Raw genomic sequence first — 12,963 nt, forward strand, 5'->3', positions numbered from 1 at the left:
CATACCCAGTAATAATACTACTGCATTTATGCTCTCAAAGAGATGAAAGAAATAGGAAAAAGACCCCAATTTACAAAAAATATTTGTTTTGCCTTTTTGTGGCAAATACAATAAATTCCTCAACTGGTCTTGCCAACTAAATTCTCCTTCAGGTCACCTACATAATTTTCTTCTCCTTCTTAGTAAGGTCAAGTCTTTCTTTGTCTTCTATTCTTCTTGTGCCTTCTCCCATAACTTCTACAGAAGGCACAAATGACTCATTTAAGTAGTGTCCCTAAAAAGCACCTAACTCAAAGCTACATTGACAGAAATATTCCTCTATTGAACAGAAATATTCATTTCTTACAAATCTCCACTCCCTTAATATAATCTTTTAACTCTTTATTATTTATTTAAGGTGTTCTCAGCCTCAAAATAAACAAACATTACTTTAAAGGTTTATGAGCATTTGGTTCCTTGTACCATTAAACAGCAACCAGATTAACTTTCCTAAAATCAAGTAGGAAGCATTGACATTGAGAAAAAGGGAAAGTGAAGCCAAAGGTCATTCGTTAGTCAATTGTTGGGAGTCTTTAACAATGTACCTTAAGATAAAAATCAGTTTAATACTTTGTTAAAGGTGCCATTTACATAACCATACAAAATGACCTGTATGAAATTCAGAGATATTCCAAAAATTCTAGTCACTTATCTAAAAAAAAGATAAGCACATTAAGCTTATTGAAGGAACAAAAAATAATCACAGCCTAGCACAACTACAGATATTCTTAGACACAAATATTGGTTTCAGCTTGTGTTCTTAAAAGTCTGAACAACTACTTTGAAGTACTTTCCTAAAGAGTCGTTTTTACAATCCAAAACTATACATGGCCCTGTGGCACCCACACATGGCTCACACATACACATAACAATCTGAAAGTTTGCTTCATTCAGAGGTCAAGAGAAATTTTAAAAAGCACAAACCAGGGAAGAAAAGAAATTTCGCCACTAAGATTCTGATCCATATTTATACCTCACTAGCCCTTTCTCATCTTACCTCCTGCTAGTAATCTTCCTACAAACTTATCCCCACTAGGAATAGGTCTGAGAGGCCAGCTGAAGATGGGGAAAGGAAAGAGAAACATCCTTCCACTTCCACTATCTCGTAGATGAACTTTACTACAGTATTTCAGTCCACTATCTAAAGTCTCAGTGGCAGAATCATGCAATCTCAGAATTGTAGGGATTCTCAGAGGTCATCTAATGTAAGGGTGTCCAAAATGAAACAGAGTGCACTTGATTGTATATAAGGATCCTGCTGCATTCACATACTGACTTAGAGAACCACATTAACAGATACTATGTTTTATTACATTTATATTTGTTTTGTTAAATATCTCCCAATTACATTTTAATCTGATTTGGCCTCACTCAAGAGTGTCTAACATCTCTAAATTAGTCCAACCAACCGCTTAATAGAAATTCCTTCTACAACAGATAAAAATTCCTTCTACAACAGTCCCAAAAAATGATCATCCAGATTCTATTTGAAGATCACCAATAAAGGGGATCATTACTTTCCAAGACTAGAAACCCCAAAGAGTTTTCTTTTATTAAAAGAAAAAAAGTGTTTTGGGAAAGAGGATAAAAGGAAGACTTTCTACCACCCACTGTGTTCCCCATTGCTACTATAGTGAAACCTCTAAAAAAATGTCCAAAGACAGGTTTATTTCAGGGACAAAAATGGTAGGAAAGAAAACTGTTCTATAATTTTTGCAATGAGATGGGGAGAAGGGAAATCCTGGTCAAAACTAAGTCATGTGTAGAGTGGTTCTTGGAGAGTATGCACCCCAGAATCACTCTAAAGAACAGACAGGAGTAGTGATAGAATTGCAGACAGGTAATGTAGCCTTTATTGCTAATTGTGAAAAGGATGGGGGCACTGCTCTGAGTGGATGTCTAAAAACAATGTACAGATATACAGATGAACTCAGAATTTTTTAGAAAAATCAAGGCAGTGCTCCTCTTTATCCATAGGCACCTGTGAGTGATACACTGTGTTTAGATTATATTTATCTTTGTCTTGTCCTTCCTTCCTTCCCCTCCCAAAGTTTCCAGCAGTTCCTGAACCATGGGAATATTCCTTAAGTTTACAATTTCTAAGTTGAGTCAGAGTTTAGACATGGCCAGGGTCTTTCAGCCAGAAACATTTCTTGCCACATTTTAGATAGGGGGTTAGAGCTTGAGCTGTAAATTTCCATCACAACTTAGCTTCTAGCCTTTTAACTTTTGAAATGCTGATTAAACATACTCTCAGAAATATTAGGGATCAATAATAAAGAGAAGGGAAAAGGAGAAATATTTTAGTTTAGCCCCATTTTAGCCCCTGCATGTGATGATGAACCTATGGTATGGATGCCAAAAATGGCACACAGAGTGCTCTCTATAGGCACTCACCCACCATCATTACTAGAAAGGCAGAGCTGCTCCCCTCCCCCTCTCCAACATGCCTGATGACCTTTTCACATCCCCTGCTCCTCTGCCCATCAACCTAATGGGAGCAAACAAGGGGTAAGTAAGGTAGGTAGCTCACGGGTAGCAGAGCTAGAGAGGATCAGAGCACTCAAGCCACTCCCCTCCCCTTCTCTACACTCACTGAGGCCATTCCTCACTTTACCTGCCCCTCTGCCCATCAGCCTGATGGAAGTACTTCCTCCCTCCCCTATGTGGGGTTAAGAGGGGAGGGGCAGGGCATACCCAACATGTGGGGAGGAGGGGCATAGCACCCAGCCTCTAAAAGGTTTACCATCACTGCTCTATATTCTTCATTAGGAAAGCCTGGTACTTCAATTCCTCTTCTGAAGGGCTCTACCTTTTACTAATTCTCTATTGGGAAACTGCCAATCTAAAATTACTAATATTACTGCCTTTATTGCTATATTAACTAATACATTGGAGAATAATATATAATTTTTAATCCACACGATAGTAATTGTATAAAGACAAGCAGACCATAGCCTTAGGACTACAATCATATTTAAGAGCCAGAAAAGAAATTAGAATGTTAACTGTCCCATTCCCCTCATTTTGCACTGAAAAAGCCTGTTGGTGATGGCAGTCAGCTCAAAAACAGTAAAGTCCCAGACAGCCATGGGTTCTTACACTAGATCCCCTTCCCACCAAATTAAGGGAGGTTCTAGTCCAGGCCACAAGACTACATAAGCAGTATTTTTGCTCACATTTAGTTTTATGATGAAAAGTGCCCAGTTATACCCACAGATTAGAATCTCAGGATTCAATAAAACTGTACTATAGAAGCTGAACATCTTGAATCTTAACTATCACTTAACCTCTATCTTCCACATTGCCTGAACTGTAAAATAAGGATAATAATAGGACCTACCTTATAGGGTTATGATGATCAAATGAGATAATACTTATAAAGCTCTAAGCATAGTGCCTTACATACAGTAAGTGCAGCATCAATCCTTATTTCCTTTCTTTCCCAGCCCCTATAGTGTCTAGCACATAGTTTTCATGTAAAGAAAAATATTAGGGGTAGGGAGGAGATCCCTACCTTTCTAAACCTTATGGCCCAATAGGGGATCATAGCATATATCCAGTTAATTCAATAAATATATTAAATATCCACTGTGACACAGTAAAAGGCATTGAGGATACAAAAATGAAAAACAACATAATCTCTACCCTCAAGATGTATACAAGTTATCAAGAGGGATAAGAAAAGTACATATGAGTATAAGACAAAATAAAATGTAATAAGGGCAAAGGAGCAGACTAGAAATGTCTTGAACTAGAATTGGAATCTCTGATGTATGTTAAATTCAACTGACCTGAAAAGAACTCATTATTTTTTCCTAAACATCACCCTTCTCCAGCATTTCCCTATTACTGTGGAGGGAACCAGTATCTTTCCAAGTCACTCAGAATCAAAAGCTCTTCAACATCTTACTCTTTCCAACTCTTTATTCTCTCTCACCACTGCAAAATCTTGTTTTGATTTTTCTCTTCAACTCATATATGTGTGTGTGTGTGTATATATACACATACAGACAAACAGAATTATAGAATATCCCTTTCTCTGTCCTAATGTGAATTTTAGATTTACTCTACCCTGTTTAGTCTAACAAAACCTCTACTTAAGGATTAAGTGTTGAGAAGGATGGCCTATGACAGATATGTGCTAGCAAATGACAAATCAGAGGCAACTGATGGACCCCCTGGGCTGTCCTAAGTCAAGCTTAAGCTACCATTGGTACATGTGAGATGCAGGAAGTGATGTAAAAAAAGCGGTCTATATATTTCACGTCACTTCCTCTCTCTGGGAGCTTTTCGCAGAGGTGGTTCTGGCTCTCTTTTGGGCGGAGAGGTGGCTGGTGGCAGAGAGGTGGCTGGTAGAAGCATGCTGGGTGTCTTGGCATCTTGGCATGGCTGCGCTATTATCCAGGTTTGGCGGTAAGTGTCCTTGATACAATACTGGGAGAAGGTTAGTAGCGTAGTTCAGATGAGGTGTCTTCTCTGAGTTCTCTTGGAGTTTAGGCCGATTCCTTTTTTTCCTTTACCTTTCCTAAAAACGCTATCCTCCTAGGAGGCCCCTCATCTCAGAGGAGGCCTTGTGCCTGGAAGTTCTCTGAACTCCCCTTGGCTCAGGCTAGACTGGAGAAATCTTATACCCTTTTCCCCCTCTCTTCTTCTTAATTTCTTCCCTCTATATTAATTAAATCACCATAAAATTCCCAAACTGACTTGAGTATTTTTATTGGGATTTGAATTAATCCCTGGCGACCAACTAAATTTATATTTCAGTAAAAAAAGCCCTAAATTTACCCCTTACACTTAAAATGCTAATACTAATTCAGTCACTTACCACCTCTCACCTTCAGTATTACAATAGATTCTTATTTGGTCTCCCTATATCAAGTTTCTTCCCACTCTATTTAATCATCCAAAGTGGCTATTTTCCTAAAGCACATTAATAATTATGCCCTCACAGCCATCATTTGGGGAAGCAACATCTATGGAGAAGGGGCTAGTCATCACCAACTTCCATATAAGTAGCCAGGTATTAAGTAGGTAAGCCAGGAGGCAACCTGTCAAGCTACTACAACTACTTTGACTATCAATCATCTTCCCTCAAATCCAGGTGCAGACAGCTCAGGCTCCTGAACCTCAACTATCATCTCAGGAAGCAACCCCTGTAGTAATGTAACCTGGTAACTGTTCCTGCAGGGTGCTAGAACCATGGCTACCAAAGAACCAGAAAGGAAAGTTCTTGATACCAAAAACTTTGGCACTGTCAAACACTTTAATATCAGAAACTGATAAGATTTTATCAGGAGAAATTGTATTACAGAAAAAATAATATTTGTTTTGCTGATGTACCACAAGGACCACAGGCCTTTTCTATAACCTGAAACTTAAAATCTACCATGTGTTGGCTTCCCCATTAGAAATGAAAGACCTTGAGAGCAGAGACTTTTATATTTGTGCTTTCCATACAGTAAGCACTTAATGATATATTAATTCGTTTTAAAAAAACGTGTGTGTGTGTGTGTGTGTGTGTGTGTGTGTGTGTGTGTGTGTGTGTGTGTGTGTAATGAATATATTTTATATAATCTATAGTAGAGTGTGCAAGAAAACTGGTCCAGTCAGGCTGGTCTTTTTCTTGAGAGATGATGGTAACTTATCTCCAATCTTCATACCTTTACTTAGCTTTTTCTCCTGCCTGGGATGTTCTTCTTTCTTACTTCTATCTCAGAATCCTTGATTTCTTTTAAAACTCAGTTTAAGCATTACTATCAGGATGAAGTATTTCCTGAATCCCACTAGATGCTAGTGCCCATCAAAGCCTACCTTGCATTGTATTTGCTTATTATTAAAGCCTAAAACAATAAGAATTTTTAACCATCTTATATATGTGTACATACACACCTATTCATATACATGTATGTTCTACCTCTCTTAAAATATAAGTTCATTGAAGGAAAGAACTGTTTTGCTTTTGTCTTTGTATCTCTTCACTTGGCCCAGCACTTAGATTGTAGAATAGCATCTAAGAACTTGATTTGTATAAAGAGAAGAAATCCCATATTCATTTATGGTTTTTTTCAGGAGCACTTAAAACCCTTGTACCTGAGTTTGGTCATAAAAGAAGAGAAGGATACCAAGAGTCAGAAGTGAATAAGTAAAATATTTCACATCTGGAAACAGTCTCAGTGAATTTAACAAGGCTAATAATAAGGGCAAGCTAAGTATAGGAAACATCTAATGTCCTATTCTGATAAAATACAGAGTACATGAAAGGAAGAAAAATGAAATTAAGGTTGAAAAGTTAGGAGCGAGACAAATGGTGGGAGTTTAATGTCAGGCTGATGAGTGGTTTTATATACAACGTGAGCCCCTGAAAGTTTCTAAGCAGGTGTTGACACAGGCAGGTTTGCACATTAGAAAGATCACATAAATAGTTATAACACCACCAGATAACTAAATTATATGGATGTTAGCAAATGATGCTACAATAAATTCTATTCACTTAAAAAGCATTTCTGTGTTTCTACAAAAATATTCACAGTCATGTTCTTTGTGATGGCAAAAAATTGGAAAATGATGGGGTGTCCCTCACTTGGGATATAGCTAAACAAATTGTGGTATATGATGGTGATGGAATACTATTGTGCTGTAAAGAATAATGAACTGGAGGATTTCTATATAAACTGGAAGAACCTCCAGGAACTGATGCAAAGTAAATGAGCAGAACCAAGAGAACATGGTACACAGAAAGTGAAACATTATGGAACAATCCAATGTAATGAACTTTGCTACAAGATAATCCCAAGGAACTTATGAGAAAGAACATATGACTTATCATGTGTTTATATGAGTATATGATTTAGGGTTTTGGTTTTAAAACATTGCTTTGTTACAAAAATGAGTAATATGGAAATAAGTATAAGTGATAACATTTGTATAATCCAGTATAAGGGCTGAGAATATTAAATATTCTTTTTAAAAAAGCATTTATGCTAATTCAAGAGAATAAAAATGTAAAAGATGACTTAGACTATCTTACAAAAAAATTACCTACTAAGTGCAAGGCCCTGAATATTCCTGTTATATTTTAGTATTATTGTTTATTTCTATTACTTTTGTTCACTGTTTACAGTAAAACATTGCACAAGAGTATTTCTTTTAATTACAAAACTAAAGCCTAAATTCAATTCCCCTACTCTCCTTTGACATGCACAAACCATCTGTTTTTACTATTTGGTTTGGACATAGGAAAGTAGTATCTTTAAAATGTGTAATAAAATATATTTTCATATCATAAAAAAGTAAGCTGATTTATAAATAAAAATAATACCTAAAGAACTTAACCATTTTCTCTACCTCTTATTCTTTATTTCTTAAGACAGGGTCTCTCCATCATGCCCTGACTGAAAATGCAGGGGCTACTCACAGCAACAATAGCTTTGACTGGCTTATTTCTGACCTGAGCTGCTTCTTAGGCATTCACCATTTTAAGGACAACTCTTGTGTGGGACATTCAATCCACACATCTCATGGCAGTTCAGAACTTTTGAATTCATGGATGTAGTCTATATCAAACTAAAAAACTATTCCTTTTGGCTCAAATTTTACTTTTTAAGAGCTTCTTTGGGTGACCCATTAGTATCAGTATTCAGGAATAGGTTGAATCTATATTCATGGGGTTTTATAATTATCTAAAGACTTCAGGGTTGTTTTGTTCCCTTTTCAGGCTGCAGTAACATTAAAATCTATCCCTAAAAGTTATTTAAACTAAATAACCAAGTGTACATGTTATCTGAAGAAAAGTGTATGGCAATTCACATAATTGGATTTTTCATAAAGTTTAAAATAGTTATCAAGAGGACTTAGGGCTGAAAGGGGCCTAAGAAATGATCTAACCATAGATAAGTAGATAAGGAAACTTCAGCCCAAAGAGGTTAAGTGACTTGCCCAAGGTCAATAGTAAAGAGAAAAAACTGGATCCAAAGTCAGACTCTCTGACTCCTGATCCAGCGATCCCTCCATTACATTGCCAACTTATTCATTAAATAGTGTAATATTGTATAATCAAAGCAGCAAATATGAAATTATAGGTATATGGTTAAATATGATCTAAAAAGTCCTATACGTACAGGTCAATTTGATTTAGATAAGAAGTCAAAAACAAGCAAAAACACCCAATATCAAAGACATATCTGGATGTTTCAAAGGAATGACCCTGAAACAGTATTAATGAAGGTTAACATTCACCGAAAGCAGTCTATGCAGATATTGGTTCAGTGTAACACTTTTTACACAAGCACCAAACCCTTTCAAGTCCAAAGATGTGGGGGATGGAGTTGGGATCTTTGTCTTTACCTGATAGATACAGGAAGGAAATAGTGTGTATTCATTTTTGTACTCTAAGAATGACTTTTTAAAAAGAAGTCATTCCATTTTCTGAGGAGTGGGTCTTCACCCACAGGCGCAGAAGGTCGCACATCCAGAGGTTTTTTATTACAGAGATCAATGTCCTTGTGTTATGTCGACTTTACACACAGTAGGTACTTAATAGATGTTTGTTGGGCAGGTTTGTACTCCGTCTCAGACACGCTTATTTCCCGGGGGTAACTTGAGTGGGAAGCAGATGGTAAATACCACTTAAGTCTTACCTAGCACTCTCTTCCCCCAAGGATGACAGGGACACCCCCAGAGAGAGCCCTGGGCTCTAAGGCCACCTGCAGAGAAGGGCCAGGAGTCGGGTGGGCTCCGCCTCCGGGGGTTGTCACTTGGGTCTCACCACCTCCCATTGATCCTGGCAGAGAATGGCGAGGCCACCACCCCCACCCACCCTCCCTCTCCTGGCACCCCTGTCCCGTGCCTCCTTGAACGCCTCCTGAACTCACCATGGCGCTGGAGCAAGGTGATTCCACCTTCTGATTCCCCCGGAACGATACGGAATCTCTCACCTTCCCGTCCCGGAATTTCTGACTCCTTTCAGGAGCGGGGGGGTCTTCCGGCTCTAGCCGGAAGACGAGAGAGCGCGGGACAGGAAGTCCCGCCTCTCCAGCCACACGCCAAGTCGACCCCGCGGCACGCAGCCAGCCAGGGGACGCAGGGGCGTCTTCCATAAAAAAAGAGACGTCCATAGAAATTCCCGATACTCCTGCGAGGGGGAGGGGCATGCGTCGGAGGCCGGCGCCGGGGAAGAAGCAGGAAAGAGACAGCAGTTTGCGAAGCCAAGGTGCTGAAGGACCTGCTGGCGTGTGGGCTCCCTGGCGTGTGAGCATGCGCATGCTCGCAGCTGGAAGCCCAAGAAGACTGAAGGGAGGAGAGCCCTGCTGAAGCTGCAGATATCTGACCCCCGAGGCTAGGAGCGTGACCGGTCTCGGGCGACGGTAGATGAGCCAGGCCTCTTCTCTTTTCATTGGTGGCTAGAACAGTTTTCTGCATTCCCCTCACCCCCATGATTGCCACACCTGAGCAAATGCATCGTTCACTATCCTGGAAGCTGCCTGCCCTCCTGCCTCCGCCTGAAAGATGCTGCACGCTGCTCGTACTTGTTCTCCGACACCTCACAAATACTTCGGGTGTTCAGGTGACGAGCTTTAACTGCGTGGACACCTCCAACCCTGTGGCTTTCTTCTCCACCTACTCCTTTCTCCCAGTGACTTTCTAGGAGAAGCCCTTGTTTAACTTCTCTTCTGACTTCTTCCAAAGCCTTCTCACCTTGGCGGGGAGAAAGCTAGCACAGCTGAATCTCTAGCTGACTTTGACAGATAATTTTTAGTTTACCGAGACTTGAAGGAGCCAGGAATGGGTGGGGAATCAGTCAATCAAATAATTAACATTTCGTAAATGCTTGCTGCTCGCCAGGCACTTTTAAATGCTGGGGAAACGAAAAGAAATACGGTTGCTTCCCTCACAAAGCTTACAATCTAATGTAGACAACATACAAACAGATATGTACAAAGCGTGATAAATTCTACCCTTACAAAAATTTGCACCTGAATGGAACATATTTGGGGACAATCTCAAAGAAAATGCCCAATTTAGAAGAATACATTGTCCCAGATTTTGTGTCAGATCCTTTAGCTCATAAATTCTTCCTTCAGTATTCTTTAGGATGCGCAGATGATAGTTGTGCCTCCTACCAAGGTCTAAGCAACATATTTCAATCCATCGGATCCTGCAGCTCTGGTTTAGTGAAAAAAGCATTGGATTTAGACTTAGAGGTTTTGGAGTCAAATGTGGACTCCATTTTTTACTACTATGTGACCTTGGGCAATATTCTGATTCTGTTTTCATCTGTAAAATGAGGAAGCTGGGTTAGATTAGATAGCCTATAAAGTCCCTTCAGCTCAACAATACTCAGGGCATTCCTGATTTCACTTGGGAATTTGGAGGCACTGATGCCATAGGAGAAGATGATGGAAGGAAAAACATAGTGATTGCACCCTACTTCCTCTCTTCAAATGCTTCAAGTAGACAGTAGTATCAGTTTTGAAATCCTAAGAGCCCTGAACATAAGGAAAACAAAAAAGATCTGCTAATTAATAGGAAAAGAGAAACGTACAAAATAGGTCATGATGTAGAATGATAAGGAAGACTTGTAATAGTAACTAATAGAGATAAGATGATGAAATTGGAGCTTTCTGAGGCTGCTGATTATTGTAGGAATCTTCACTAAGCCCCCTTTTTTCCCCTATAAGGTGACATAAGCTGCAGGCAGCTACACATAGTGGCAGTGATCATTTGAGAGCTCTCTGTAATTGCTTCCTTTTGAAAGCAGCAGCCACCTCCATAAAAAAGGTATGGAAGGGAAGAATTTATGAGTTAAAAGATCTGACATCAAATCCGGGACAATGCATTCTTCTAAATTGGGCATTTTCTTTGAGATTGTCTCCATATATGTTCCAGTCAGGTGCAAATTTTTGTCAGGATAAAATTTATTCCTGCAAAAATGAGGCCTAAGGGAAATCACAACTAGATGTCTTGCTGCTTAACTGTTTATTGCTAAAATCAGAAGTTTCTGCACTCTGGTTCCTGTTCAGTACTCCCACTTTTTGTAGCAACATAACATCTGGTTAGTATCCTTTAATTTCAGTTGACTGGCTGCCCCCATCACAACAAATTACTAAATAGATCCTTAATAAAATGGGACCAAATTGTGAGCAGTTTGTATCCATTTGTAGAAGTTGGTATATGTTACCTAAACCATTTCATTCTATGGCATGCAGTAGCCCCACAAACCTCAAGGGAGTAATAGGATTTACAGCCAAAAGGGACCTTGGAGATCATCCAACTTCCCATTTTATAGATAAGGAAACTGCCTGCATATGAGTTTCTAGTTTTACCATAGGCAGAGAAAAATTCTTAAGAACAAGAAAGTCAGAAGGGGAAAGTATGTATTGTTTGGAGTTAGGGTGAGAGAACCAAAGAGGACCAGTTGGAAGAAATTGTCAAGTATTCCTTTTCTTCTATCAATCATTATTAAACATCTATGTGCTAAACAATGGGGATATAAGAACAAAAAATAAAATGATCACTCCTCACAAGGAGCTTTCATTCCAAATGGTAATAAGAACATAGAGGGTGGGGGAATTTAATATTTGTATACAATATGTAGTTTATATACATATATATACATACATAAACTATGCTATAATATATTATTTGACATTTTTATTCAGTCTTTTCAGTTGTGTCTAAATCTTTGTGACTCTATTTGAGGTTTTCTTTGCAAAGATACTAGAGTAGTTTGCCATTTCCTTCTCCAGTCCATTTTTCAGATGAGGAAAAGAAACAGTTGAATGACTTGTCCAGATAACACAGCTAGGAAGGTCTGAAGTCACATTAGAATCCATGTCCTCCCAACTCTAAGCCTGGCATTCTACCTACTGTTCCACCTAACTGTCCCTGTTGACTGGGTTTCAACATAATTTATATAACATAATCCTTTATTATCCTGTGTATTACATTTTATATATTTAACATTCTCAAAATGAGTTCACAGGCTTCACCAGACTGACAAAAATGCCCCATGGTCCCCAAAAAAGGTTACAACCATGTGTTCCATAGATCCAAAGATCTTTCTCTCCTACTTTCATTATGATATTCTTCAACTTATAAAACCTATATTTAAGTGTCTAACCTATTTGCTAGCCATCGAAATGCCTTCCCACCAATAAAACCCATGACTTCCTTCAAAGCTCAACATAACAGCCTTCAAAAGCCCTCTTGACTAACCCTTTCTACACAGTGAACTCTCCATAGCTTTTAAGCATACATCTTGTACTGCATTATTATATATTCCTGGTTTTATAAAAAGCTTTTGTAACTGCCCCTTGTTTTATTTATATCTTATTTCGCTAATTAAACTGTAAACTCTCTGGAGGATAAAGGAACTTGTTTTCATTTGTATTCTTCCATAGCACAGTCTATAATGTAATAGGTTCTCAATAAATATTTAATTGATTAAATGAGATATTTGTAAAATGCTTAGCAGTGCCTGGCACATAGTAGTCAATATATAAGTACCTATCCCCTTCTCTTCCTCCTTTTCCTTTATTGAATCAATGCTATATAATTTCTGAATATACTTTCATGTACTTAAAGGCAATAAAATTGTTCTTTTAGCTTTTCTTTCAACCAAATAATTCTCTCTAGTTGTGGGAAAATCTGTTAGTGACAAAACAGGCTACTCAACACTTATGTTGCTATCTTTCAAATAAATAAAAATGGAAATCTATCAAACAATTTTTAAAGACACATATATTCTCATTTGTTCCTTAAAACAATCTTTTAGGTTTTTATTTAGGGGTTTTATGGATAAGAAATTGAAGCCTTAAGAGCTTGCGAATAATGGGTTGAAACTAGACCTCTGAAGTATCTTCAGTTCTAATACTGATTCTATAAATTGCAAAGGTAGGGCAAGAGTCCATATATTGGGTCTTC

At 38.4% G+C, this 12,963-nt stretch overlaps 1 protein-coding gene across 3 annotated transcripts in view; it reads right to left on the reverse strand.

Annotated features, from left to right (window-relative positions):
• The window catches only part of TMEM161B (transmembrane protein 161B), a 116,602-nt gene extending 106,934 nt beyond the window's left edge, over positions 1-9,668 (reverse strand). Inside the window, exon 1 of one of the 3 annotated variants that reach the window (XM_007487343.3) lies at positions 8,913-9,665. In XM_007487343.3, coding sequence (XP_007487405.3) covers positions 8,913-9,434 — 522 coding nt within the window. In that variant the 5' untranslated portion in view covers positions 9,435-9,665. Of the gene's footprint in view, positions 1-8,912 lie in introns of all 3 variants that reach the window. The other 2 variants (XM_016431571.2, XM_056824620.1) reach the window with 2 other exon arrangements.
• Positions 9,669-12,963: the final 3,295 nt, after the last annotated feature.

This window comes from Monodelphis domestica, chromosome 3 (assembly GCF_027887165.1).
Source record: "Monodelphis domestica isolate mMonDom1 chromosome 3, mMonDom1.pri, whole genome shotgun sequence".
Classification (NCBI taxonomy): domain Eukaryota; kingdom Metazoa; phylum Chordata; class Mammalia; order Didelphimorphia; family Didelphidae; genus Monodelphis; species Monodelphis domestica.